This window comes from Myotis yumanensis, unplaced genomic scaffold (assembly GCF_028538775.1).
Source record: "Myotis yumanensis isolate MYYU_CA2020_CCGP unplaced genomic scaffold, mMyoYum1.0.hap1 SCAF_6, whole genome shotgun sequence".
NCBI classification, from domain to species: Eukaryota; Metazoa; Chordata; class Mammalia; order Chiroptera; family Vespertilionidae; genus Myotis; species Myotis yumanensis.
In genome coordinates, this window is record NW_027223757.1 from 73866731 (window position 1) to 73892786 (window position 26056).

The 26056-nt window shown below is 36.6% G+C and overlaps 1 protein-coding gene across 1 annotated transcript in view; it reads left to right on the forward strand.

Moving 5' to 3' along the window:
- BMP5 (bone morphogenetic protein 5) overlaps positions 1–26056 on the forward strand; it is a 117159-nt gene that overhangs the window by 64903 nt on the left and 26200 nt on the right. Inside the window, exon 3 of the mRNA XM_070418366.1 lies at positions 10879–11027. Within this exon, the coding sequence (XP_070274467.1) occupies positions 10879–11027 (149 nt within the window). The remainder of the gene's footprint in view (positions 1–10878; positions 11028–26056) is intronic.

Consider the following 26056-nt stretch of genomic DNA (forward strand, 5'->3'; position numbering starts at 1 on the left):
TGAAAAATGACTTCTAAAGTACATGTATATCTTCATCTGGTGTTCTCTTGCTTTGCCATTCCAAATTCTAGGAGGCATAGATTGAATAGATTCTTCCCAATGTACAGAATATTATTTTGAAAAATTCCCAATATTACTGTTTACAATTGCAAAACTTGAGAACACATTTTAAACAGAAGATGAAAAAGTTACACTCAATTTCCTGGAAAATGGAAATGCTATACTTTATAAAGCAAGTAGAACATATGTTTTAAAAATATTTAGTAATCTTGCCCAAGCTGGTTTGGCTCAGTGGATAGAGCGTTAGCCTGCGGACTGAAGGTTCCTGGGTTCAATTCCAGTCAAGAGCACATGCCTGGGTTATGGGTTTGATCCCCAGTGTGGGGCGTGCAGGAAGCAGCTGATCAATGATTCTCTGTCATCATTGATGTTTCTGTCTCTCTCTCTCTCCCTCTCCCTTCTCTCTGAAATCAATAAAAATATATATTAAAAGTAAATAAAATAAAAATATTTAGTAATCTTGGAAAATGCTCAGACTGTAATGTTAATTGACCAAAAGCAAGAAACCTAATTATATACATTATTATATTAATTTTAAATAAATTAATGTAGAAAACAGATTGGAAGGAAAAATCAAGTGCTCATTGCAGGCTTGTGGGTAATTTTAAAATTTATTTTCCCCCCTTTTCTGTACTTTCTAAATTTTTACAATGAACATTATTTTTATAATCAGAAACATGCATAATTATAGTTCAGAGAAGAGATAATGAAACAACTTTATACCACACATTACTTTATAAATTAACATTCCCAGGAAGAGAGGCTTAAAAATAAAAACAAAACAAACATCAGGATTTAAAAATAAATTGCTCTTGGTTTTTCATAAGCTATGAAAGGCATTTTTTCCCCCACAGAAAATGAAGAGAAATAAATACTGTTTTTCCTTTCTTTATTCTATGGAAAAACATTTCTACCAATTGGGAACCTTGACTTCAATTTTCTGAAAGTGAGGAGAAATAGATGAAAAATACTTCATTTTTATATCATGTGATCACAGTTAAAACTGAAACGTTTTATTTTTTAATCCTTCCTTTTGGTAAACAGGATGGTGCTCAACCAACGAAGCCACTCCAGATGGGCAAAACCGAAAGAATTTTAATTTGTAAAAGTAATATTAAAATCTGATTGTTATTATTATTTGTGCAGTATGGATTATCTGTGCTTTCATATGTTTCTTAAATAAAGAAGTAAAATAGCCCTGGCCAGTTTGACTCAGTGGGCCTGTGGACCTAAGGGTCACAGGTTGGATTCCAGCTTGTTGGATTTCAGCTATGTAGCTTGGTTGCAGGTTCAATGTCCTGCTTGGGTTGGGGCTGGAGCAGGAGACAACCAGTCAATGTGTTTCATGTTGATGTTTCTCTCTCTCTGTCTCTGTCTCCTCTTCCCCCCTCCCTTCCACTCTCTCTAAAAATCAATGGAAAAATATCCTCACTCCTTGGGTGAGGATTGAGAAAAAAAAAAAAAGAATTAAAATTGAGGTAAGAAGAAGAAACTAGTACCTCTGGCCATTTTTAAAGCTAGGGTCACCTGTTAAAACATCTGTCTTCAAACTCGTGGATCTTATCTATTTAGTGTTTTGTATTAAAATCAGAAACAATTGAAAGGTCAGTGCAGACTGTACTCTTTAATGCAATATGCTTGACAATCCATGTGTGTGTGCGTGTGTGTGTGTGTGTGTGTGTGTATTTTGAATCCTTGCAGTAATTTAAACTGATGTTTTTTAGGTATATTTTATAGTTAAGACATGGATCTATTAACCATGAATTCTTTGACAGTGTTATGTAATCAAATGAGAAAAAACACATACCATAACATCATCTCTTTTCACACTTATTTATCTCAGCGAGGCTTAATTCTCTTAAAATTATGTATTTTATTTTACCATCTCCCACCTCCCCCATTTATCCTTACTCATATTTAAATGTGTGCAATTTAAAGGAGTGTTCTGATATTTATCCAAATCTTTATTTTTCTTGGTCAAAAGTTAACACACTTTGCATCATTTCACTTATTTAATCTTTTCATAAAGGCTGACAGCCCCAAATTCTATATAGAAGGCATTGCTCTTCAGTCACACCTCATATATCTGGCATTATTGGGAAATGAGGTTTCCACATGATTGAATTTTCCAGATAATTCAGCTGAGTTCGGCATGCTTTGCTGAATGCCTACCATGTGGCAAGCACAGGGGCATAAAGCCTAGTAAATAAGATCTCAAAAGCTCATAGCCCGAGGGCTGGAGCTGTGGTGGGCCTGCTCAACACAGACTTTAATAACTATAATACAAAGTGCTAAGCACTATGATGTAAGTATGCACTAAGTGTTGTGGAAACACAAATGAAGGGGAAATTAATTCGTCGTGTGGGAGGGTCAGGGACTTAGGGGTAGCCACTGAGAGTTCACTCTTGAGTTGCGTCTTTTGAGATGAGTAAGAACTGGAGAGAAAGTGTGTGTGTGTGTGAGAGAGAGAGAGAGAGAGAGAGAGAGAGAGAGTTGTATCCTACAAGAAATATTCCTAAGTGTTAAAATGTTTAAATGTATAAAAAAATTAAGTAATGCAAATAAAATGATCAATGCCTGTAATACTACTACAAAGTATAGCAGCCAGCACTTATCCATTTAACGGGCACTCACCATGTGTCTGGCACTGTGCTAAGTGCTTTACTTGAATTAATTTTTTCACAAATATATGTATTTATATATTCCCCAATGAAAATCTGCTATGCATAACTCAACCTTTTCCTAATGCTCTGCTATGAATATAAATGTCTGTACTCCATTGTAAAAACATTTTAAGCTAGCTTGCTCGATGTCATTAGCCACCCTTACTACTTGGATATATTTAGTTAAGCTGTCATCATTCCAGTTCACAGTCAGCTTCATATTTACATCATCTCCCCCCTCCTGCTGCTCTAAGATTTGTGATTCTTCTGTGGACATACTTCAGAACGTACATTGACAATTTCTACTCAGCAAAATTCCATGGGCTCTGGAGAGCAGTGCAGCAGAGCAGGACACTCAGATGGTCCATGACGTTTGCTCTAAGTATACAGGACAGCACACAAGCACAGCTTGCATTTCTTCAATTGTGCTGGGATCATGCTCAGTTTCAGCGGTTCTCAACTGGGGTGACTTGGCCCCCACAAGACATTTAGCAATGTCTGGAGACATTTTTGGTTGTCACAATTGCTGATTCCTACACTTTTAAGCGAAAGTGGCTCAAGAGAGCAACTTTTGACATTATAAACTCCAGAGAATATCCTTTATTAATTTAGATTCCCTTGCTAATGTATTTTGCGATAGAGCTCTAATCGAGTTCCTTAAATGGTGTGGTGATATTTATGTCAAAGACACAGAGAAAGATGGATGGTTTCTCCTTGGGTGGCCATCAGTACATTTTTACTAGACTTAATAAGCTCTTAGAAGACAAAAGGGGATGGAAGTAGGTGAAATAGTTATAATAGAAATTTGGGGAATAATGGCGATGTCACTGTGGACTGAAAGGCTCATTTCTAATGAAAATGGAGGAGTAAAACTTTTCCTCTAAAATGTATCCATGTATCTTCCACACAATTTCTCAAAGTTTTTCTTGGCTATGTTTACACAATGGTTTTACTCACGGTGAACTCTTTCTCTCTCTCTCTCTCTCTCTCTCTCTCTATATATATATATATTTGTGTGTACAAACATATGTAGTGTACATATAATTGAAATCTATAACAATCCAAAGAATATTTCTCTTTCTCTTTTATTATTTATTATATAAATAATTTGACTTATTTTTGATGTTTTCAAATTAAGTTTTTCTTCTATTGAATTTAGAGACAAAGTTTTTTTTTTTAAATATATATATATTGATTGATTACTTGATTGATTTTAGAGAGGAAGGGAGAGGGAGAGAGAGATAGAAACATCAATGATGAAAGAGAACCATTGATTGGCTGACTCCAGCATGCCCCACACTGGGAATTCAGCCCCCAACCCAGGCATGTATCCTGACTGGGAATCAAACCATGACCTCCTGGTTCATAGGTTGATGCTCAACCACTGAGGCACACTGCTGAGCAGAGACAAAGTTTTATTATGTCATATGTATCAATAAATGTTACTGAAGTTAAAGGAAATAAATGAATTCCTATATACAAAATTTATAACTATGGGTTATTAATGACTTTTAGCAATAATAATTGCATAATCATTTATTTTGTTTTATTTAATTGACTTTTAGAGAAAGAGAGAAAGGGAGAAGGATATAGAGATAGAAACATTGATAGGCTGCTTCCTGCACATCCCCTATTGGGGGATTGAGCCTGCAACCCAGGCATGTGCCCTGACCAGGAATCAAACCAGCGACCTCTTGATTTATGGGTCAACACTCAACCTCTGATTCACACTGGCTGGGTGCATATATCATTTCTGGCCCTAATTTTCCATTAAGCATAATGCATACAACGTACATACACACTCAAATGCCATAAATGTGTTTTGGTAAGAAAATTGCAGTTATAGTAATTTATATAGCATTTTTATATTTATATCCTCTTCTCCTTGCCATAGACTGATGAGGTAGATGATGATGATGATTAGCAACTTGAAAGGTTTTATTTCCTAACTACAGACAACTTTAACAGGCTGAATATCTGCTGCTCTGACCACCTGAGAGAGTAGCCCACCCAGGCTGGGAGAGGGGACTTTGTGGTCCACTTCACTGGCCATTCTCGTGGGCTTTCTTTGTTTTTGTTTTTGTTTTTCTATAATGGCATTTTGAACAGTGTCATGAGCGTCTGCTCTTCTAGGTGGTCATGACGTCGCCTTAGTGCTTGTCCTTGGGCGGGCTGCCCTGACTGCCCTTGTTCTTCTTCAATGTGGCTCAGCCTCAGCCTCTGCCACCAGGCTCTACTCCAGGTGGGCTGCCCTCCCCGCCTCCCTCAGCCAGGCCTTGGGGGCTGAGGCCAGCTGGCCACTCCCCAGCCTGCTCCCTCTTGAACTTGAGGGGAAAGCCTGGGGCCCTTCACTGGGCACAGATTCTTGTCCTCGAGCTTGTCCCAGCCAAAGTGCTCCATGTAGTGCTTGCCCTCAAGTGGGCCAGCTGGGGGCCATCACCTTGGATCCTAAGGTCACCGCCTCCACCTTGCCTTCTCAATATTATTTTAATATTCATTTAAAGAAGAAGAAACAGATACTCAGAAAAGTAACTTATTTTTTTTCTTCTATCAAGCAAGGCCTAAGCATAGCAAGTCATTGTTAAAATTAAACAGATACCAACTCCAACTCTGTGATTCTTTGCTTTATAAAGATAAACTTAAATGAAGCTCTTTAAGGATCCATGAGTCTTATACCTTCTGTGTAAGCAAGAAAATACCAATGAGAAATGTTTGCTAATCATATTTAGAAACAAGCAAGATAATATATTTCCACAAGTCTGCGATACAGTACCCTTGATAAAACGGATTTCAGCAAAAGATGAATGGGTTTCCATCCTTCCAATGCATGTTAGTTTATCCAATTCCCTTGCCAAGAAGTGATTTAATTTACAAAGAACTTTTACATGTGAAATACAAGGACAGTGTCATAGAGAGATGACAAAGCAGATACTTATTTTGGTACATCCAGTGTTATCCACGCACATTTCTTCTTGTGTTAAAATAATGCAAAATGTCCTATTTTATAAATATGAATTTAAGTGTGTCCCGTAAATATCCTCATATTTCTTGCATTAACTAAAAATCCCTTTACTTATTTCTGTTTTCTCCCACGGCCCCAAATTCCACAGTATTTCACTTCTTCATATCTTAGCCAAGCTCAGCGTCTGGAGGCCCCAAATTAAGGTGTTTGTAGGGCCATACTCCCTCCAAAACCTATAAGCAAGAATTCTTTTTTGCTTCTTCCATTTTCTGGTAGCCATAGAAGTTCCTTGGCTTGTGTCAACATAATTTTCATCTCTGACTGTTTCCATATAACTGTCTCCATGGTGTGTTTTTATCTCTGTGTCTTTTTCTGCTGCTTTTTTTTCTAATCTTCACACAAGGATATTTTTTCCATTGATTGATTTTTTTAGAGAGTGGAGAGGGAGGGAGGGAGGGAGGGACACCAATGTGAGAGAAACACATTGATTGGTTGCCTGAAACTGAGGTACATGCCCTTTACTGCAACTGAGGTAAGTACCCTTTCATACCAGAGCCCTGCTCTAACCACTGAGCAAACCGGCCAAGGATCTGTTCCTTCTTATAAGGACAGTAGCCATATTAGATTAGAACCCACCCCAACGACCTGGTTTTAACTTGATTATAACTGTAAAGATCCTATTTCCAAATAAGACCACATTTACAAGAATTAGGACTTCCCCATATATTTTGGGAGGACATAATACAGCTCATACCAGGGAGCTTGTCAGTTAGTGTTTGATGAGAAAAATCAAGCCATCCCATCTAATTAAGAGGGAATATGCTAATTGACCCTCACACCATTGCAAAGATGGCAGCGCCCACGGCCAATAAGGAGGGGAAATGCTAATTGACTGCCACACCCTCAAAGGTGGCGGCGCCCACAGCCACAAGATGACAGTGCCAAGTTCCCTCAGCCCTGCAGGGGTGGCAGATGCGCGGCAAGGCCGGGCCCACCCCCAGGCGGGCCCAGCTGCTCTGTGAGCCTGCCTCTGGAGTCCCCCAGTCCCTTCAGCCCCCCAGCCGCCCAGGGCCGCCTGAGGCTCAGGTAACCAGGGCTGGCTGAGGCTTGCACTGCCAGCAGTGGCAGCAGCAGAGGTGTGATGGGGCGTCACCTTCCACTGATCACCGGGTCACCTCCCGCCCCTGAAGGCTCCCAGACTGTGAGAGGGGGCAGGCCAGGCTGAGGGACCCCCCTCCAGTGCATGAATTTTCATGCACTGGGCCTCTAGTTATGAATGAAAAGGAATAAAGGATTTACTACAGTGATTTGACTCTGCAATTATGGGACCCAATTAAACAGTTTGTGTAAGGCTGCTGCTTTTGCATGTGGTGATGGTATTAAAGTTTGAAGAACTAACTTGTTTCCCTTAGAAAAGAGGAAAATTTGGACATAAGCACACTTGTAGAGGGTAGATGGTAGGAAGACACAGGGAGAAGATGACTATAAGCCAAGGAGAGAGGCCTGGAATAAATCATTCCCTCGTGGTCCTCAAACCAACCAACCATGACAACACCTTGACTTTGGACTTCTATCCTCCAGAACTGAGACAATAAATTTCTGTTGCTTAAGCCAAGTAACCTGTGGTACTTTGTTAAGGCAGCCTTAGGAAACTAATGAGATATTTGCTTATTTACATCCATGTAAGTGGACTTTTTATTGGCTAGAATGTAGACTTTAATTTCATTCTTATGATAGCACAAAATATAAAAAAATTATATTACGTATTTATTTCTGCTATAAATGAATATATTATACATATATACTTTCTCTCTACTGCATAATTTTTAAATACATTAATATTTTTTCTTTTTCTTTTTGCCCTAATTTTATTTTTAAATTATTATTAGTTTTGTCTTTTATCATTTTTTATTTTCAATTGCAGTTGGCATACATTATTATATTCGTTTCAGGTGTATACCCCAGTAATTAGACATTATATAACTAAGTGGTCATCTCGATAAATCTCACATCCATCTGTGAGATAGTTATTGGAATATTGTTGATTATAGTCCTATGCTGTACTTTACATCCCCATGACTATTCTGTAACAACCAATTTGTACTTCTTAATACCTTCATTATTTTACCCTCCCCTCTCTTTATAAACAGTCAGGTAAAAATGGTAAGATGGGGCAACTTTAACAAGTTTACTTTATACTGTTTATAGTACATATTTAGTATAGTCTACTGTTTGCAGTGAGATGAGTGCTAGTCCTTAGTGGAGTAATTTTATACTTCAAAAGAAAAAACTTGTGAGATTTATTTTTAAGATGCTGGGTGAAAGTTGCTACATAAGAGAAAATTATAGAATTATTAACATTGTGCTTATTAATAATAGACTTGATTCTCCCAAAGCATAGTCTCTTGTCTGTAGGTAATTTAGAAGGACTTCTTATATAAGAGAGGAGAAATTAAAGAATACATGTGGTCAAACTAAAATTTAAAAAAAGTAAAAAATAAAGTAGCTTTGGTCAAGAATAGGAAACCATGAAGCTTATGAAAGCAGTCGAACCTTTATAACCTTCCAGAGGTGAACTACAAATATATGAATTTTTCAAAGCATACTATTTACTTAGATTTACCTTCCAATGAATTTGGATTTGCATCACTGAAATTCAGATATTTAGGGCTTGCTTGAATTCTTTGATTGGTGATTTTTTCTAGATATATCTATTAAAACTGGAACTATTTTCCCCATAGACATGCTTGACAGTTTTGAGACATGAACATAGATAGTTTGGGGATTACTTTTTCTAGAAAAGTAGAACAATTTAAAAATAATAGAAAATACCACCTTAATGATTATCTAATGACTAGAGGCCCAGTGCACGAAATTTGTGCATGGGAGGGGGGTGTGTCCCTTAGCCCAGCCTACACCCTCTCCAATCTGGGACCCTTAGAGGGATGTCTGACTGCCCATTTAGGCCCGACTGCTGGTTCCCAACTCCTTGCCTGCCTGCCTGCCTGATTGCCCCTAACCACTTCTGCCTGCCAGCCTGATCACCCCTTAACCACTCCCATGCCAGCCTGATCGACGCCTAACTGCTCCCCTCCTGTCCTGACTGCCCCTAACTGTCCTCCCCTGCCGGCCTAGTCACCCCAAATTGCCCTCTCTTGCCAGCCTGGTCACTCCCAACTGCCCTCCCCTGCTGGCCTGGTCCCCCCAACTGCCCTCCCCTGCTGGCCTGATCACCCACAACTGCCCTCCCCTGCTGGCCATCTTGTGATAGCCATCTTGTGTCCACATGGGGGTGGCCATCTTTTGTGTTGGAGTGATGGTCAATTTGTATATTACTCTTTTATTAGATAGGATATTTTAACTAGTTGAAACTGTTGTCAAAATTTACCCCTTAGTTTTTCAAGGGTTTACTTATATCATGCCAGGGAATGTTGTTATAAGCTTTGCAGTATTTATTAGAATATTATTACCATGTTTCAAATGAAAGCAGACTTGACACAGGTAGCACTTCGATATTTCCCAAGGTACAGCATGACTCCTTCTTTTGTTTAAATCTTCATTATTAACTTAATATGATTAAGTTAATATTCTAAGATTATAGTCTCAAAGATACTAAATATCTCAAAATTATAAAGATAAGCTTTTCTTCAAGCTTGTTTATTTGGTGGGTTTTCTAAGTTAGGAGGAAGAGGGAGAATTTGGCATTCTATTATGGTTATTAAAATTCAAGTGGGGAACTGTTTGAAACTTTTCATTGTTTTTGTGGTACATTCTTGTCCTGTGTCTGTGGAATCTTCAAAGGAGTCACATTTGGGATAAAGAAAAGTGTCTGCAACCCTTCTTTGGTAAACACTATGATTAAAATTGTGAAGCAGAATGGAAGTTCCATAGTATCTTCTCCAGGTTAATGGGAGAATGGCATAAATCAAGTTGAAATAAAGAAATGAAGATGAAGCTTCTAAAATATTGACTGAGATTCTTCACTTCTGTTAAAATTGGTTCATTTTTAACTATAGAGCATTTTATCTAAAGAATTACCATTTGCATGATTTTATTTTATTCAAAATTTTCTTTGTACATATTGTAAGTCATCTTTGAAATGACTTCTATGATGCACGTAGATTGCAAATGCAGTAAACAGTATTTAACATAGCTTATTATTCTATAGTTCTTATTTTTTCTCACATAAATAATAAGCTCTTTAACAGATTCATCACAGTATAAAAGGTCATAAAAATGCACAATAGAATTATTTCTATTTTGCTTTGAAGGAGTGCCAATATTTTACCATTAACCTATCTGAGCCTCAATCTTTACATCAGAGCATCTGTAAAGATTAAATGTCAGAAATATGTGACAGTTAGCTCAGAGGCTGCCTATAGTAAGAAAAGAATAAATAAAATAATTCATCATAATTAAACCAATATTCATACACTTATAAATTTAATGCTAAAGTTAATATTGGTAAATGCTAATAAAAGCAACATTGTGGAGATTTTTCTAAAATATACAAGTTCATATTTATAGCTATTACTGTCCTCATGGGACTTACACATGCTGAAGATATTAAAGCAACTCAGGGTAGACTTTTTGCTCAATCCATGGAATTTACCCCTTTACTCAATAGTGCATTCTCTGACCTGCTCTTAGACCTTGATTATCAATAAAATAATTTATATAAAATGGAAAATGAAATAAACATATGTATAACAAAATGGGAAAATTTCTAATGAAAATAGAAACAAATGGAAAACTATCTCTGTGCTCGATTCCTTTAGGAATCCACATTCATCCAAACCAGTGGAGCTACTTTCACTTCTGTCTCTACTCAGTTTAATCCTTGCCTGTGAACTTGCCAGTGAGAGCTACTTACAGATAGTGGTTTTGGGGAACACTGGTTATCAGGGACCAAATCAAGCTCACTAAGTCAATTTGTAAAGGCCAGTGAAGAGCAGGAAAATGAAAATTACTTTCAGATATTACTAATCTGCACCAGGTTTGGGTTAGGAGTCTAGCAGTAAAAAAGGTTCTGTATCTTATTACTCATCACTTGAGTTGCTTGTTTCCCTTGTTCTTTAATTAACTCCTGTTATTTTAAAAAGTGCTTTGGTAATGTTTTCACTTAAGTATAGGAAATGCTGGTCTTCGTTCCAACCTATAACTTTTTTTTATTGTTGTTCTTTTTCTCCTCAGGGATGCAGATCTGTTTTTGTTAGACACAAGAAAGGCCCAGGCTTTAGATGTGGGTTGGCTTGTCTTTGATATCACTGTGACCAGCAATCATTGGGTGATTAATCCACAGAACAATTTGGGCTTACAACTCTGTGCAGAAACAGGAGATGGTAAGCACTGAATTTCATGTATTTTTTTGTGGTGCTGGTTTTGACACATTATAGCTTTTTGTTCAATTTAACCAATATGTTCTTTATACTTATGATGTATTCCATAGGATAGTGCAGTATAGTAATTAGTTAATCCATTTATGAACACATTTACTCAACATGCATTTATTGTCAAGGGTGGAGAGGTAAAGAAGTAGGTACTGTTCCTGCTCTCAAGGAGTTTTTAATCTTGTATTGAAAATGTGTATGCAAGCAGAAACAATGTAATATAATAAGACCAAAAGAAACTGTATGCAAAGTGCTATGGATCTATATCTTGATATGGTGGTGGTTACAAAACTATATAATTTGTAAACATGAATAGAACTATACATTAAGTCAGAACGAGTAATACCATGTGTAAATTGTATTTCAAAACCTGACTAAAAATAACAAAGAATATATATTTTAAAAGGTTCCAAGTAAGCAAACAAAAGAATTACTAATAATTATTAGTAGTTCTAATAATAACTACTAATAAGAGAAGAGAGGCTGGGGATGGAACAAAAGAGTCACACACACACAAAAAGAAAATAATATTGAGTTAGGTCTTAACATCCTATATAATAAAGAGGTAATTTGAAAATTGACCCTCATGCCCTTGCATCATCACAAGATTGCCACCCCCACGTCATCACAGGATGGCCGCCCCCATGTCACCACAGGATGGCTGCCCCAAGATGGCCGCCCCCACATTGTCACAAGATGGCCTGCAGGGGAGGGCAGTTGGGGGCAACCAGGCCTGCAGGGGAGGGCAGTTGGGGGCGATCAGGCTGGCAGGAGAGCAGTTAGGTGTCAATCAGGCCGGCAGGAGAGCAGTTAGGGGGTGATCAGGCTGGCAGGCAGGTGAGTGGTTAGGAGCCAGCAGTCCCGGATTGTGAGAGAGATGTCCCAGATTGGAGAGGGTGCAGGCTAGGCTGAAGGACAACCCCACCAGTGCACAAATTTCATGCACCGGGCTTCTAGTATTATAATATTTGGTCAAAGACAACAGTTCCAGAATCACTTTTGGGAGGGGTCAGTAGGAAATCTTCATTTTTAAGACACCCCAGAAGTTATTCTTATGCTCACAAGCATTTCTTGAGCAACTATGTACTGGGTGCTTGGCTAGATGCTAGAGATGAAATGGTTAGATAATGCAGAGATGGCTTCATGAGGCTTGATGAGGCACGAGGTAGTAACTACATAAGAATTTTGATGAATGTTTGTCACTACACACTAAGAAGAGTCTGAATGACTTGAGTATTTAACAGCGAGAGAATTCAAGCTACAATCTTAAAGATTAGGAAGATGTAATTAGGGAAAGAAGTTGTGGAAGGGTAGTCATTTCAGACGAATAGAAAAGAATTTACAGACTGTGGTAAGAGGGGGCTGGGCACATTTGATCCAAAGGTCAGGGGAGCCAAGGCCAATTTAATCAGAGTGTTGTTGGCCTTTGATCACTCAAAGGGTTGAAAAAAATTTTATATTCAAATCTGACCTTATTTAAAATTCTATTTGTCATGGTAGCAGGAAAAACATAATTTCTGTAATGATATTTTAGCTTGATTAGTCATTTTTAAATATTTAGAAATCTACCATGTGGGCCTACATTGTGATCTTGCCCCATACCCTGAAAATATTAGAGTCAGCCCTAGGGAGGGTAGTTTTCAAAGGGATGATAATTAGAGAACATGCCTTATTAAGTTTTACTGCTTTTAGTTTTTTGCAGGATCAGGCAATAGAAACATGAGTTGTAAAATCTCTCACTCATTTCTCCTTGCTTTGTTTACTGAACTACAGTTAAGCATAAGATGGGTCTGTCTTGGGTCTCTTGCAAGGGAGTCTAATACTGTAAGCCACAGGATTTTACATTGTTATACCTATAGGCAAATTCACAGCCCAAGAATCCTATCTAATAAAGAGGGAATATACTAATTGACCCTCATGCTGTCACAAAGATGGTGGTGCCCACAGCCAATAAGGAGGGAATATGCCAATTGACTGCCATGCCCTCAAAAATGGCGGCAACCACAGCCACAAGATGGCAGCACCCAGTCCCTCAGCCCTGCTGGGGCGGCAGGCATGTGGCAAGGCCAGGCCCTCCCCCAGGGGAGCCTGGCCGCTCTGCGCGCCTGCCCCCAGAGTCTCCCAGTCTCCTCAGCCCCCCAGCCACCCAGGGCCAGCCCGAGGCACAGGCAACCTCGGATGGTGGCTGCCCAGCTGCCCAGGGCCACCTGAGGCTCAGGTAACCAGGTCCGGCTGAGGCTTGTGCTGCCGGCAGTGGCAGCAGCAGAGGTGTGATGGGGCATCTCCTTCCCCTGATCGCCGGGTCGCCTCCCGCTCCTGAGGGCTCCTGGACTGTGAGAGGGGGCAGGCCAGCCTGAGGGACCCCCCCTCCAGTGCATGAATGTTCATGCCCTGGGCCTCTAGTAATACTATAACCAATGTTGTCATCCCAAGGTTTTGTATACGGAATGAGGTTGACTGCCATAAATTAAGTATATTCTGGAGTTAGCATAGTGAAGGTTTCATGCACCTCAGATCTTGATTGAGAAACAGAATATTTTTGCTGAAAGTGTTTTAGACAAGTTTTAGACCCCCCACCCATACATTCCATAGATTTTAATTATAATGATGATTTTTTTAATAAACAATTTGAAGATTTTGAATTATGAGTTATTTTTTTTTTAAATATATTTTTCATTGATTTTTTACAGAGAGGAAGGGGGAGAGATAGAGAGTTAGAAACATCGATGAGAGAGAAACATCGATCAGCTGCCTCCTGCACATCTCCCACTGGGGATGTGCCCGCAACCCAGGTACATGCCCTTGACCGGAATCGAACCCGGGACCCCTCAGTCCGCAGGCCGACGCTCTATCCACTGAGCCAAACCGGTTTCGGCTTGAATTATGAGTTATTTTTCAATTATGGCTTTGGGATTAGTGTTATGGATTCTCAGTATTCAAGCATTATAAATGTAAACTGAGAAAAGCAGATATTTATATAATATTCCAAAAATTCTTACAATGTTAAACTTCTGTACATTTATGATTAGAAATATGACTTGGAAATGGGCAGTGTGGGAGTGAGCCAGTCGTTTCTTCCCCATTATTGGCCCAAACAAAAAAAATAAATTAATGATATGTGCTTCTCCCAGCCTTTTCCTTGGGGTTATGCTTGAAATGTCTAACTAAACAACTCAAGAGATCTGTGAAATATGATCAGCCTGTTTCCTTTTAATCCCCTCCCCCACCCCCTTGAAAATTCTGAAATTTCTCTTTTGTATTTTCACTCCTGTTATATTGGTTCTCTTTCCTTTACTATCTATGTAATTTAGTTTATATATGCTTTCAATGTATCTTTTTCTCTGCCAGAACTACATTGCATTTTGAGTTTCCCCTCTTTCCTTAATTTATTTTTCTTATATTTTAAGGGTAAATTTACTTTAAATTACTGTTGTATTATTTATGGGTTTATTAAGCATTTTACTTTTTTCAATGGTTCTGAATTTTTTTATTTAAAAGTAAGGTTTGATATATACAGCATTTTGTTCATATTCTTTGTCTCTCTAATATTGTCTAATGTGAAAATATTAAAATGGCTAACTGTGCTAGGCAATCTGGCTTTTCTCATTTAAGCAATGCTTAAAACAGATTTTAACCAGAGGTAGAGCATGTATAGCCCTAGGAATGCAAGTGAACCTCCCAGTACCTTAATTTTATTAACTGCAACCTCATGGAGAATATACAACTGACATTTCTCTATAAATATGGATTACCAGATGCTTCCACTTATTACTGCTCCATTCATTACTACTGCTGATGTTCTCAACATGATATTGGAATATTGCTTCAAAAAGAGCAGACAGACCATCTTTTATTTGCAATAGTGGACTCTAACTATGTTTATTTCTTAGCAAAAGTAACTAGAAGTTATAAAAGAATGATACTCAGAAAAGCATGCTTTCAGATTCGTTCATTGACTATTATTCGTTTATTTATTTGTTCAACAGAATTATTGAGTGTTTATACATGTGAGACAAAATGTTAAAGGACAATATAACTTGGGAGACAGACATCTGTAGTTAATTGTGGAAAGAATAAGACACCATAAATGCTAAAAATAGTGGTACAATCAAGACACTATAAGAAAACAGAAAAGAGATGGTTGAGTCCAAATGGGACACAGACAAAAGGACCATGGTTCAGATGACTTTTAAACTAGTTCAGCTGGGTAAGATTGCAAGGAATGGAGATGAGGTGGAAAGGAGTTGTGGAGGTATATGGAGTGGTGGTGAGACCCAGATGAGGGAATTCATTCCTGAATGAGGAAACACTGTGAGTAAATACATCGACTGGAGAAATGGTATGGTATGGTCTGGGAAAAGTCAATAGTCCAGAGTTGGCTAGAACAACTTTCATGCATAAATATGATTGCAGATGCTATTAGGAAAGTGATTTGGAGACAAATCATGGAAGGAACATGAAATGTAACTTATGTATAATATATTCTGTAGCTTGCTCACACTTCATAAAAGAACTAGACTTGCTGCTTTAATCAATCACAGCAACACCATCATGATTACATGTTGGAATGAATATCAGTTTCATGCGGTCATGGGATGTGTATTTCTTGTTCACAATCACACCCTTGGTGCTTGGTACAATGCAGGGTGTAGATATTAAAAACATGTCTTTGATGATCATTGAATGAGTTTGTGATTTAAAAGGCTCTTTTAGACACCTGACACTGAACATGTTACTCTTCAAAGGACATTCCACACTGTAAATTTTGGGTGATTATTAACCAAACCAGTTTGGTATAACACAGGAGGAGAATTTGGTACCGCAAACCACAGTGCAGTAGTTAAAAGTTTCAATCGTAAGGTGAGGAGAAAGTCAGTGATGAATATTATTCAATGTTGTTTATCCTGCTCCTGCAAAGAAAAAATTGCAGAGGCCTAAATATATTTTGGAAATCAAAAGGCTGTTGAAATTAAAAGTAGCATTATGATTTCTCAGAGGACCTGTGGAAAATACGTCAGTCTGTGAAATATTCTTTTTAGAAATCTGACAAATGGACTGCCATGGATTTGGCATGAGAGTTTAAAACTATTCTATTGATGTTTTGTTTTGTTTTGTTTGGTTTGGTTTGGTTTGGTTTGGTTTTTAATGCAGAATAGATGATTCTGAGTTTCATAGACTTGTTTCAGCAAAATAAAGCAAACATATGTGCAAGTAAACAAACAAGATGTTGCTTTTTAATGGACAAATATAGAGCTTCCAGATAAGTAGTGGTATCCAATTGTGCAAAATCAGTTTCCAAGTGCTCAAGAACTTTCTCATAGTGATTAATAAACCTCCATGATAGAATATGTACTCTCTTTTAATAGCAAATAAGTAGGCTTACGTCTGTCTTATAATTTATTGTTAGATTTTCAATTCCCTAAATTATATGACTTATTAGGACTTTATTAAAATGGTTATTAAATCTATAATTATTATCATTTACACATATATGCACATAGGATTTATTAAACAACAGTATAATCTAGCATTTAAGAGGGGTTTATACTCTAAACACTATAATTTTCCATTGTTTGATGTTTTATATAGTGTAAACCTTCTAAGTAAATTAATTATTTTTCAAACTTGAGTTCATAGAATAATGTAGAGATGGAAAAACTAATATAGTATTTTTGAGATCATTAGACTGTCTTTTTAAAATCGTATGTTTTCAGACATTTCAGGTTTGGCAATACTCAGAATGAATTTTGCCAATGAATATTTTTCTCTCTATTCAAACCCACTTATACGTGAAGGAAAATTCAATCCGTATGTTTCTGGTTCATTTGTATTCAAGTCATCAAAATGTTGTTTTGTAAAGGTATTGTTTAATGTCCAAAAAACATTATAAAGTTCTTTTTAAAATAAGACTCTAAAATCCATTTTTTTCTTCAAAGTTGTGGCATAATTTCCAAACATATCAAGTTAAAAATTAAGATGTAAAGTTAGAAATATCAAAGTTTTACTAAATTTTGTAGCCAAATCAAGAAAAAATATTTCAGAGATATAACTGTCCAATATAAATTCCATTATATTTAATTTAAATAATTTTTTAGTCATTGTTACAGGTAACTTAGAATTTTTGGTTCCTGATTTAAATAAGAAGTATAGCAAATAGAATAGATGGCTCCTTTCTGGAAATATAATTATAAGAAGATATCTTTAAGAAAGTTAGATTCAAATGTTGACTCATTCAAAATACTTCATATTTAGCTATAGCACCTATAAAATGAGTGCTATAGTAATTATTTTATAAGGACAGTGTTAGGCTGTATTAGATGATAGGGTCTGGAATATAATAAGACAGGAATGCAGGTCTTCATGCTCAATTGTTTCGAGAGTAGTTCACAGAGGCTTTTTTATTTACTCTTGATGGCACCCCTTTAATTTAGGACCAATTATCTTATTGTGGAGGTTTTATAGATGTCTTAGGAAGTCTTAGATAAATTCACAAATGATAGTCCACCAAAGAAAAGTAAGATTATTAACATATGCCAGCAGAGTATATAGACAGTGCTGTTATTAGGCTCATGTCTAATAACTTTGGTTAATAAAATGATTATGGATAGGAAACTTTTAAATAAATTCTGATCTAGGGTATGAAGGCAATAGAAATGAATACCCAGAGATATGTGTGATGGTAAATAGCTTGCTTATATTAGTTAGGTATTCATAGACAACAGCAAATATCACATTACTAGTACTTAATATGGTACTTTTTTTTGAGTCCCAACCATTTTACCCTAAGAAAAAATAAAATAGTTATTTTGTGGATAACTAATTGCATCAATAATATAAAGGAAACAAGTTTTTTGTCACTAGATAGTATTATTTACAGTGACAAATAATTAAAGACTTCCCTATATTAATTACCATTAGAAAAAATTTTATAACACAAAGATGTCTCAATGTGAATTACTGGTATTTGACTAGTAAACCTATTAGCAAGCCTTACACATCAACGTGACTTCTTACAGAGATTGTAGAGTTACACTCAGTATTTTATTGCTCATAGAACACATGGCTGGAGAAATATTAACAGTCTTTGCTAAAGAGTTGGGGACCTGATAGTTCCTAATATAGCATGTTGTACTGATATTTGTAGAAATTTGTATAAAATTCCCACTGTATAAATATTCCCCATAAAACAATCAGAAAACTGGAGATACCTTATGAAATGTGCGGAAGAACATCGGAGAAGACTCCTTGAAAGTCAAGGAAACAAACCATTGTAAGTGTTGTCTTCTCAGATTGTAACCCATGTTGATCATCAGCTATATTTCCCAGACATTGTAAAGGGTAAAGGTACAGCTTTTTTTCTGCTTGTTGGTACACAAGAGTTTTCTCTATCCTTATTTTTTAGAAATGATATTATATTCAGAGTTTTCCTAAAAGCTCCAATGATTTAATCTCCTTTCCGCCAGAATAATTATTGTGCAAACTTAAAAAAAAAAGTCTTCACGTTAGTTATCAACACAATGAAATTAAAAGTGAATATTTTAAAACTTTTATTACCCAAGGTTTTTTCATGTTCTCTACTCTTTGACTTGTGGATTTTTTGTTATTGTTGTTCATTCCTGGAAATTGAAAACCGCTACAACTACATTAATAATAACGAATGGGATTAGTTATTTTTCTACAACCTTGAGGTGCTTTTCATTCCTTTTGTTCTTTATTATATAAAGAACAATTTAACATACTGATGAAAGTTTTCTTCACAATTACAGTATCCTGTGATATCTCCTAAATGTGCTATTTTTAAATGAAAGTATTTGATTAAATACGTTTGTTGTGTTATCCTTAGGATCTCTAAGACAGTCTATTTTTTACCTCAGGGGAACAGTTCTAAATTAAGCCCCTCTGTTGTCAGATGACTATTTATCTGTGTCCAGGGTCAGATGATCTATGTGGCTGGTTAATCTGAATATCAGCTGACATAGTGCTAATAAGTAGCAAAAGAAACTCAGAGATCAAGGGTGATATTTTTCTTTTGGTCCTGCTGTTTTGAGTATAGTTTCTCATGATTATTTATCTAAGTTCAGAAAGTTGAATTATGTCTACTTATCAGAGGATCTTTTAAACATTTTGAGATTTGATAATATTCTCTTTCCTTATCTGAACTTTGTCTTATAAAGCAATTAAGTAATTTTTGTTCATAAAAGCATATGGCTCCCTTCTGCTGAATTTATGGTGATGACAATTGGTTTCAAGTAAATAAATGAGAGAGTCTACATCAGTGAAACTGCAAGAATCACATATCTTTCTAAAATTTCTGGAAGTATAAAGGAACATATACTCCTACGATTTTCCTAGGTAAATATTAGTATAAAAGAAGTAGTTCTTTATGTAGTGTTTAATGTTAAGGATAATTAGAGCATACTTGCTTGACTTTTGGATGAATAAATTAGAAGAATAGATGAGGAATATTTATCTTCAAATATTTAACTAAGTAAAATAAATAAATAAAATTGGATTTTTTCACGTAGTCCAGAAATTAAATCAATGTGCAACAATAACAACAAAAAAAGCAGATTTAAGGCACAAGGAAAAAATGCTTAAGAAATAGAAATTAATGGCTGTGGAATTGTTTGTACTGTGAAGGCATGAGTTACATTTCTGGAAGAATTCACTATTTATATGACCTTTTGTCTAGGGGTTATTATATTGCATGAGATAATTTGTTAGGTAATTTTAATTTAGAAGCATATGTGGTAGTTTAAGCATTATACATATGTATTATATTCAGAGAGGGCACAATCAATAGATATTTCTATGGTAAAGGAGCCTGATATTATGTATTTACAGTGAAACTCAAACTCAAGGTATGTAAAACCAGAAATGGAGAAACTGGTAAAGGAAATCAACAAATTCCAAGCACTTTCTTTTGGGGAATATTGTGGCAGAAACTTATACACAAGTTATCATGTGAGGTATCAGATAAGTTCATAGTTGAAAATCTATCATTATTAAGGTTTCTAGAGAGCTCTTATTACAGCATTTAGTAGGATTATATTCCCTTTAAGTGCCACAGAAAGTTTTTCAGTATTATAACAAAACAAAATCTAAAATTTTTCAGAGCATATTAAAATGGCTTCTGATTCATATTTCTATAAAATTCCAAAAACATTAAGACATAAATTAATTTATGACAATGTTTTAGTTTCTAATTTTTTTAAAGGACAAATACCATATGATCTCACTTATATATGGAATCTAATCAACAAAATTATTTAATAAAAAAAATAGAAACAGGTCAGGCCGGCGTGGCTTAGTGGTTGAGTGGTGACTTATGAACCAGGTCACGGTTCTATTCCAGTCAGGGCACAGTGATTTTCTTTCATCATTGATGTTTCTATCTCTTTCACCCTCTTCCCTCCTCTCTGAAATCAATAAAAATATATTTAAAAAAATAGAAACAGAAGCATACATAGAACAGACTGACAGATATCAGAAAAGAGGGGCATTGGGGGCTGGGTGAAAAAAAGGGTGTAGGAATTAACCCAAAACATATAGACCTAACAATTGACATGGTGATTGCCAGAGAGAAAGGGTGGTGGTGGGACATGGACGTAGGCAAAGGGGGAATAAGTGGGGATGGAGAAACTTGACTTTGGATGCAGTGTGCACATGATGCTTTATTGAGTTGCACACTTGAAACCTATATGGTTTTATTAACCAAGTAGCGACCCAGTGCACAAAAATTTGTGCACTGGAGGGAGGTCCCTCAGCCCAGCCTGCCCCCTCTCACAGTCCGGAAGCCCTCAGGGGAGCAGGCCTAAGCCGCAGTCTGGCCTCCCTCTGTGGGAGGCAACCAGGCTGATCAGGGGAAGGCACCAGCCCCATCACCCTGCTGTTGCTGCCACTGCCAGCCACGGGGGATGCGAGGCCTGAGCCCCAGGGCCTTGCAGTTACTGTGGCTTTTGTCCAGATGGACGTCCGGAAGACGTCCACCCTAATTAGCATATTACCCTTTTATTAGTATATATGTCACCCGAATAAATTCAATAAATAAATAAATCTTGTGTTAAATAAATAACATAGCTAAATAGCCATCCATATAGTCATTTTATGTGGATGATTCAGAAAACTTGAGAATTCCTTTATTTTTATGGTAAAAATGATTAGATTTCTACTGAAAATAGATATTACATAGATTTCCCTTGGTGTTTAAAATCAGCATTTGTTTATTTCCCAAACCCATGTAAGCTGTGACATAGGGGTCTTCTAACTTATGTAATGTCTTAAAGCACATCAAAAAACATAAATCTTCCTGTATGCTTTAGATTTTTGCTATTTCCTACTGAATAAAAATGAGCTACGGTAAACAGAAATATTGGAGCACTGTAAAATTTCTACTTTGTTCAACCCACGATCTTATTAATCATATAATATTTTCATAAACTATACTTTATTTTCAAACTTGCTCTATCAAAACCTATTTTCTGTCTAATTGAAAATCTGCTGTTTTTATACCCTGATTTTTGTAGTACTTTTTTTTATCAACATCAATTATTCTTCCATGCTAATATTTCACATTTTTTTCTTTTTCATGATTACTAGTAATTCCAGGTTTTACTTCGTAGGTATATCTTTAGTTCATTTGAAGTAAATAGTCAAACTATGTGTTTGCTGTGATGTTCAATCAAGATAATTTTAATGACTAAAGAAAACTAACATTTTCTGAAAGCTTACTAAATACTAGGCATTTTCTAAGCTCTTTAAATGGAACGTCTACTTGATCTTCATGATTATCCCATTTTGTGCATGAATAAATAGCCTTCCATAGTTTAAGAATCTTGCCCATGAATCTAAACATGCGTTGTTTTCAGAGCCAGATATTAAATACTATGACTCATACAAATTACATGAAGTTTGTATAAATTATAACCTGGATAAAAGGTATTTTTATAATTTCCAAATAAAACAAAGCTATTAATAATGATTGTTATGGAACAACAATGAATTTTCTCTGGGATGTGTTTGGAATTACCTTTTGTTTTTTATACTTTCTGTCTGGAATTTAAATGTGATCTGGCCCAAAAAATGAAATAGCAGTTTTAGCATATTTTTTTGTTTTCTCAATCTAACTACACTACTTCAATAGTTCTTTTAGCCCCCTGCACAATTAAAGTTAATTTGATAAACTCATAAAATAAAAAGAAGAAAAAGTAACTTTTCTTTTGCCAGCAATTGACTTCAATGTGTAATTAAATTTAGCCAAATTTAATTTCTTTATTTTTAATTTGATAACTAAATTTACCCTTCCTTTGTGCCCTGTGTCACTCACTAACATATTTTGATAGGTTCTCCTCCCCTTGCTTTCTCGCCTTCTCTGCTTTACTGTCCCTTAATCCATACTCCCCACCATGGAACCCTCCTATCTAGCTCTCCCCCCACTCTCTTCAAGTCTGAACTGGTGCTCAAGTTTCTAATTTAAACCAGGGTGTAGCAAACTCATCCTCAGGCTAGTCAAGAATGCTGGTCAAGTTTCAAAAAAAAATTATTAGTTTATTATTTTGCAAAAAGCCAGTCTGAAATCGGTCCTTTTCTCTCATCACATGATCCCTTCTCCCAGCATCAAAGCTGATGGTGAGTTGGTATAGTTCTAACTTTTAAAAAGGTCTTGGACTACCTGAATTGTGTTTTGGGGGAGTAACACATTGGGGTAATTTTTTTTTTCCAAAAAAGAAAAAAAGGAAGATCTCTGGCAATGAAACACATTTTAAAAAATTGACAGTATACTTAGCTTTTTTTTTTCTTACCCATATAAGCAGAGCTTCATCAGACTGCTTTTCTAAAAACCTCATGTTTTGAACAAAAAGGTTTGAATCTTCTAATTTACAGATAGTTTAGTTCTGTTGATAATGAAAAACCATGATTCTGATTTCTTTTTGAATATCTATATTTTTGATATCTATATTATATTTTTTTCAGGTAGAACTCTGAAATGGGCATCTAATAGCCTAGTTTGGTCTTGTTTAACAATCTGTAGTGAGAAAAAAACTTTCATTTATAAACAGATGTTGATGATAGAATATATTCAGTAATAAATTGTAAAACTTGCCTTTGCTATTTTACCATGTCCATTTTATACACAACATTTCAGAACGAGGTTTTAAAGGCAATTTCCTTTGTTTTAATTTATAGTATGTTTATATTTGAATGAGATCCACATGGTAAACATAATTTGCTTATCCAAATTTTAGCATCACAACTCAAAAACATACATGAAAGAGAGTTTTGAAATCAATGATTTATAAAGTAAGCAGAGACAAACAGGAGTTAGTCTTGCTTCATTATTTGGTGAAAGATGTACTTTACCATCACTTAGCTTTCCCTAATGAAAACGGATATGGAAGTGTTTGGCTACATCTGTATTTCTGTTTTTGATTTTCCCTAATTCAGAACAGTAATCATGGAGCACCAGCCTTGCCCAACAAAGCCAATGTTAGGAACATAGTCCAGTTTTTGTTGTTTGCTATATTCCTTATTCTAGACTCTAACCCTGGTTTCAGTCATGATCTGAGGGGTAAATGTTTTCATGGTTATATTGATTTAATGCCATAAAGAATATAAAATTCTCCTTATTTTTGTCATACCCAAGCATTAACTCTGTCTTTGCTGTTGTTCTTTCCACTGTAATTTTAACCTCTTGCTGGTCCATGGTTGTTAAAGACATATTGCAAAAATAGCAGTGCTGTTTTTGCATCACAAGCAGGGAGCACAATGGGAAGAAGAGAGAACCTCTAGTCAGTGTAAGGTATGAGGAGTCACTGCAGTTCTGTGCTGCTGAGAGTTGAACTTGGGCACACGTGGAGTAAGCTCACAGAGGATGAAGGAAAACCAAAACAGAAACAAAAGCATCTAACAAGCAAACCAACAGTGTAAGAGTGCAAGTGATGATCAAAATTTGAAATTAGAGGGAAATTATTTTGATAAGGGAATTATATGTCCCAGGTCCTTAAAAATGCACACCAATTTCACTGCAGTGTGAAAAGTTTCCATCTGAATGGAATAGAAACCAGGGAGACCACCTGCCCTTTCATGGCTGGCCAGGAGTGTTCAGTGCTTACCTTCCCACTTCCCAAGGAAAACCCGATTTTGAACTTAACAAAACAAGCAGCTCCAACACTGTTCTTGACAGACAGTTTGTGGGTCACTGACGGACCTATGAGATGGATGGTTTTCCTCCCGTCTTCTCAAGGTCAAAAGCAGAGACCTAAGATGAAAGCATCAGCCCTAAATAATCCCTGACAAAGGGAACATTGTGTACTTAAAGGAATAGCACACTACTTTAGGGTTGACAGGGTGGAGTTAAACAAACATCTGACACTTTTTAAGCCTTATTTTATTCATTACTAAAATGTAGTCATTGTTTTGTTATGAGGCGTAAATAAGATCATGCATGTAAATCAAGGTGAATGGCAGCTGCTGCTCCTCTCTTGAGAAGTATTGAATTAGCTAACCTCCTCAATTCTCAGTTTCTCTGATCCTTTTGAAAGGCATGCTCATTATTACTTTTGGGTATCAGCTATATCTACATGTGCATCTAGTCACACCATTTCTCTTTGAAGTAATACAACTGATCCTATATAATAAAAGGCTAATATGCAAATCGACCGAATGGCAGAATGACTGGTCACTATGACGCTGGGCTCATGGCTGGCGAGCACAGTGTCGGTGGTGGGGGCCTCTTCTGCCTCCATGGCAGCGCTAAGGAGCCCTCGGGGGATGTCTGCCTGCTAGCTTAAGCCTGCTCCCCACAGACATCCCTCGAGGGGTCCTGGACTGGAAGAGGGTGCAGGCCAGGCTGCAGGACCTTCGCCCCCCCCCAACCCCCCAGTGCACGAATGTTGTGCACCAAGCCTCTAGTCCAGTGATGGCTAACCTTTTGAGCTCGGCGTGTCAGCATTTTGAAAAACCCTAACTTAACTCTGGTGCCGTGTCACATATAGAAATTTTTTGATATTTGCAACCATAGTAAAACAAAGACTTCTATTTTTGATATTTATTTTATATATTTAAATGCCATTTAACAAAGAAAAATCAACCAAAAAAAATGAGTTCACATGTAACCTCTGACATGTGTGTCATAGATTTGCCATCACTGCTCTAGTCTATAATAATAAAAGTGTAATATGCTAATTAGACCGGACGTCCTTCTGGATGACCGTCTGGATGAATCCAGGGCTGTGAGGGAATCCCAGGTCCCAGTTGCCAGAGGGAAGCTGGTGCCAGCAGCCGGGGGAAGGAAGGCCTACCCTTGCATGAATTTCGTGCATCGGGCCTCTAGGAGATATATAAAAATTCTAGTTATGCTACAAGATCAGATGATGCTGATGACCCCAGTGTAACACTCTGGAAATCCAACTATTATTTTGCATATTATTTCCTATCCTTATAGCTCAGAAGGATGCTTTTGTTCTGGGGACCACCATGGAATCAATGTGGCATGAGATCTCCCCTTGGGAATGGTCCTTATGTGGGGTAGGCCAATTTACATTCTTGCCACAGCCAAAGACATGAGAAATTGAAGAAAAGGTCTGCTTCTCTTTACTCAGATGAATATTTTTTTGGTCCAATCTTCATATGTCTAAGAAATAAGTCACAAATGTCTAAACTCCATATTTTTTTTTTTTGGCAGAGTAGACACTTATCATGGCATATGCATATCTCAGTATCAGCTCTTTACTGCATATTTGGGAAAACATCTTTTACTCTTGTCACTCTTTCTCTTGGATGTCAAAATAATGTATTTCTCTTCCGTTTTGGTAATACTGGCCTATTGCAAGGATCCTACAAGCAGCTTGTGGTCATTTTACAGGTTCATGTATCAAATTGAAAGGGAAGGTCAAACATTTAGGGAACCATGCTTTTCTGTATGATAAAAAAATACTTTGAATAGTATATCATATAAGCTAGTATAAAAGAATGTTTTCTTT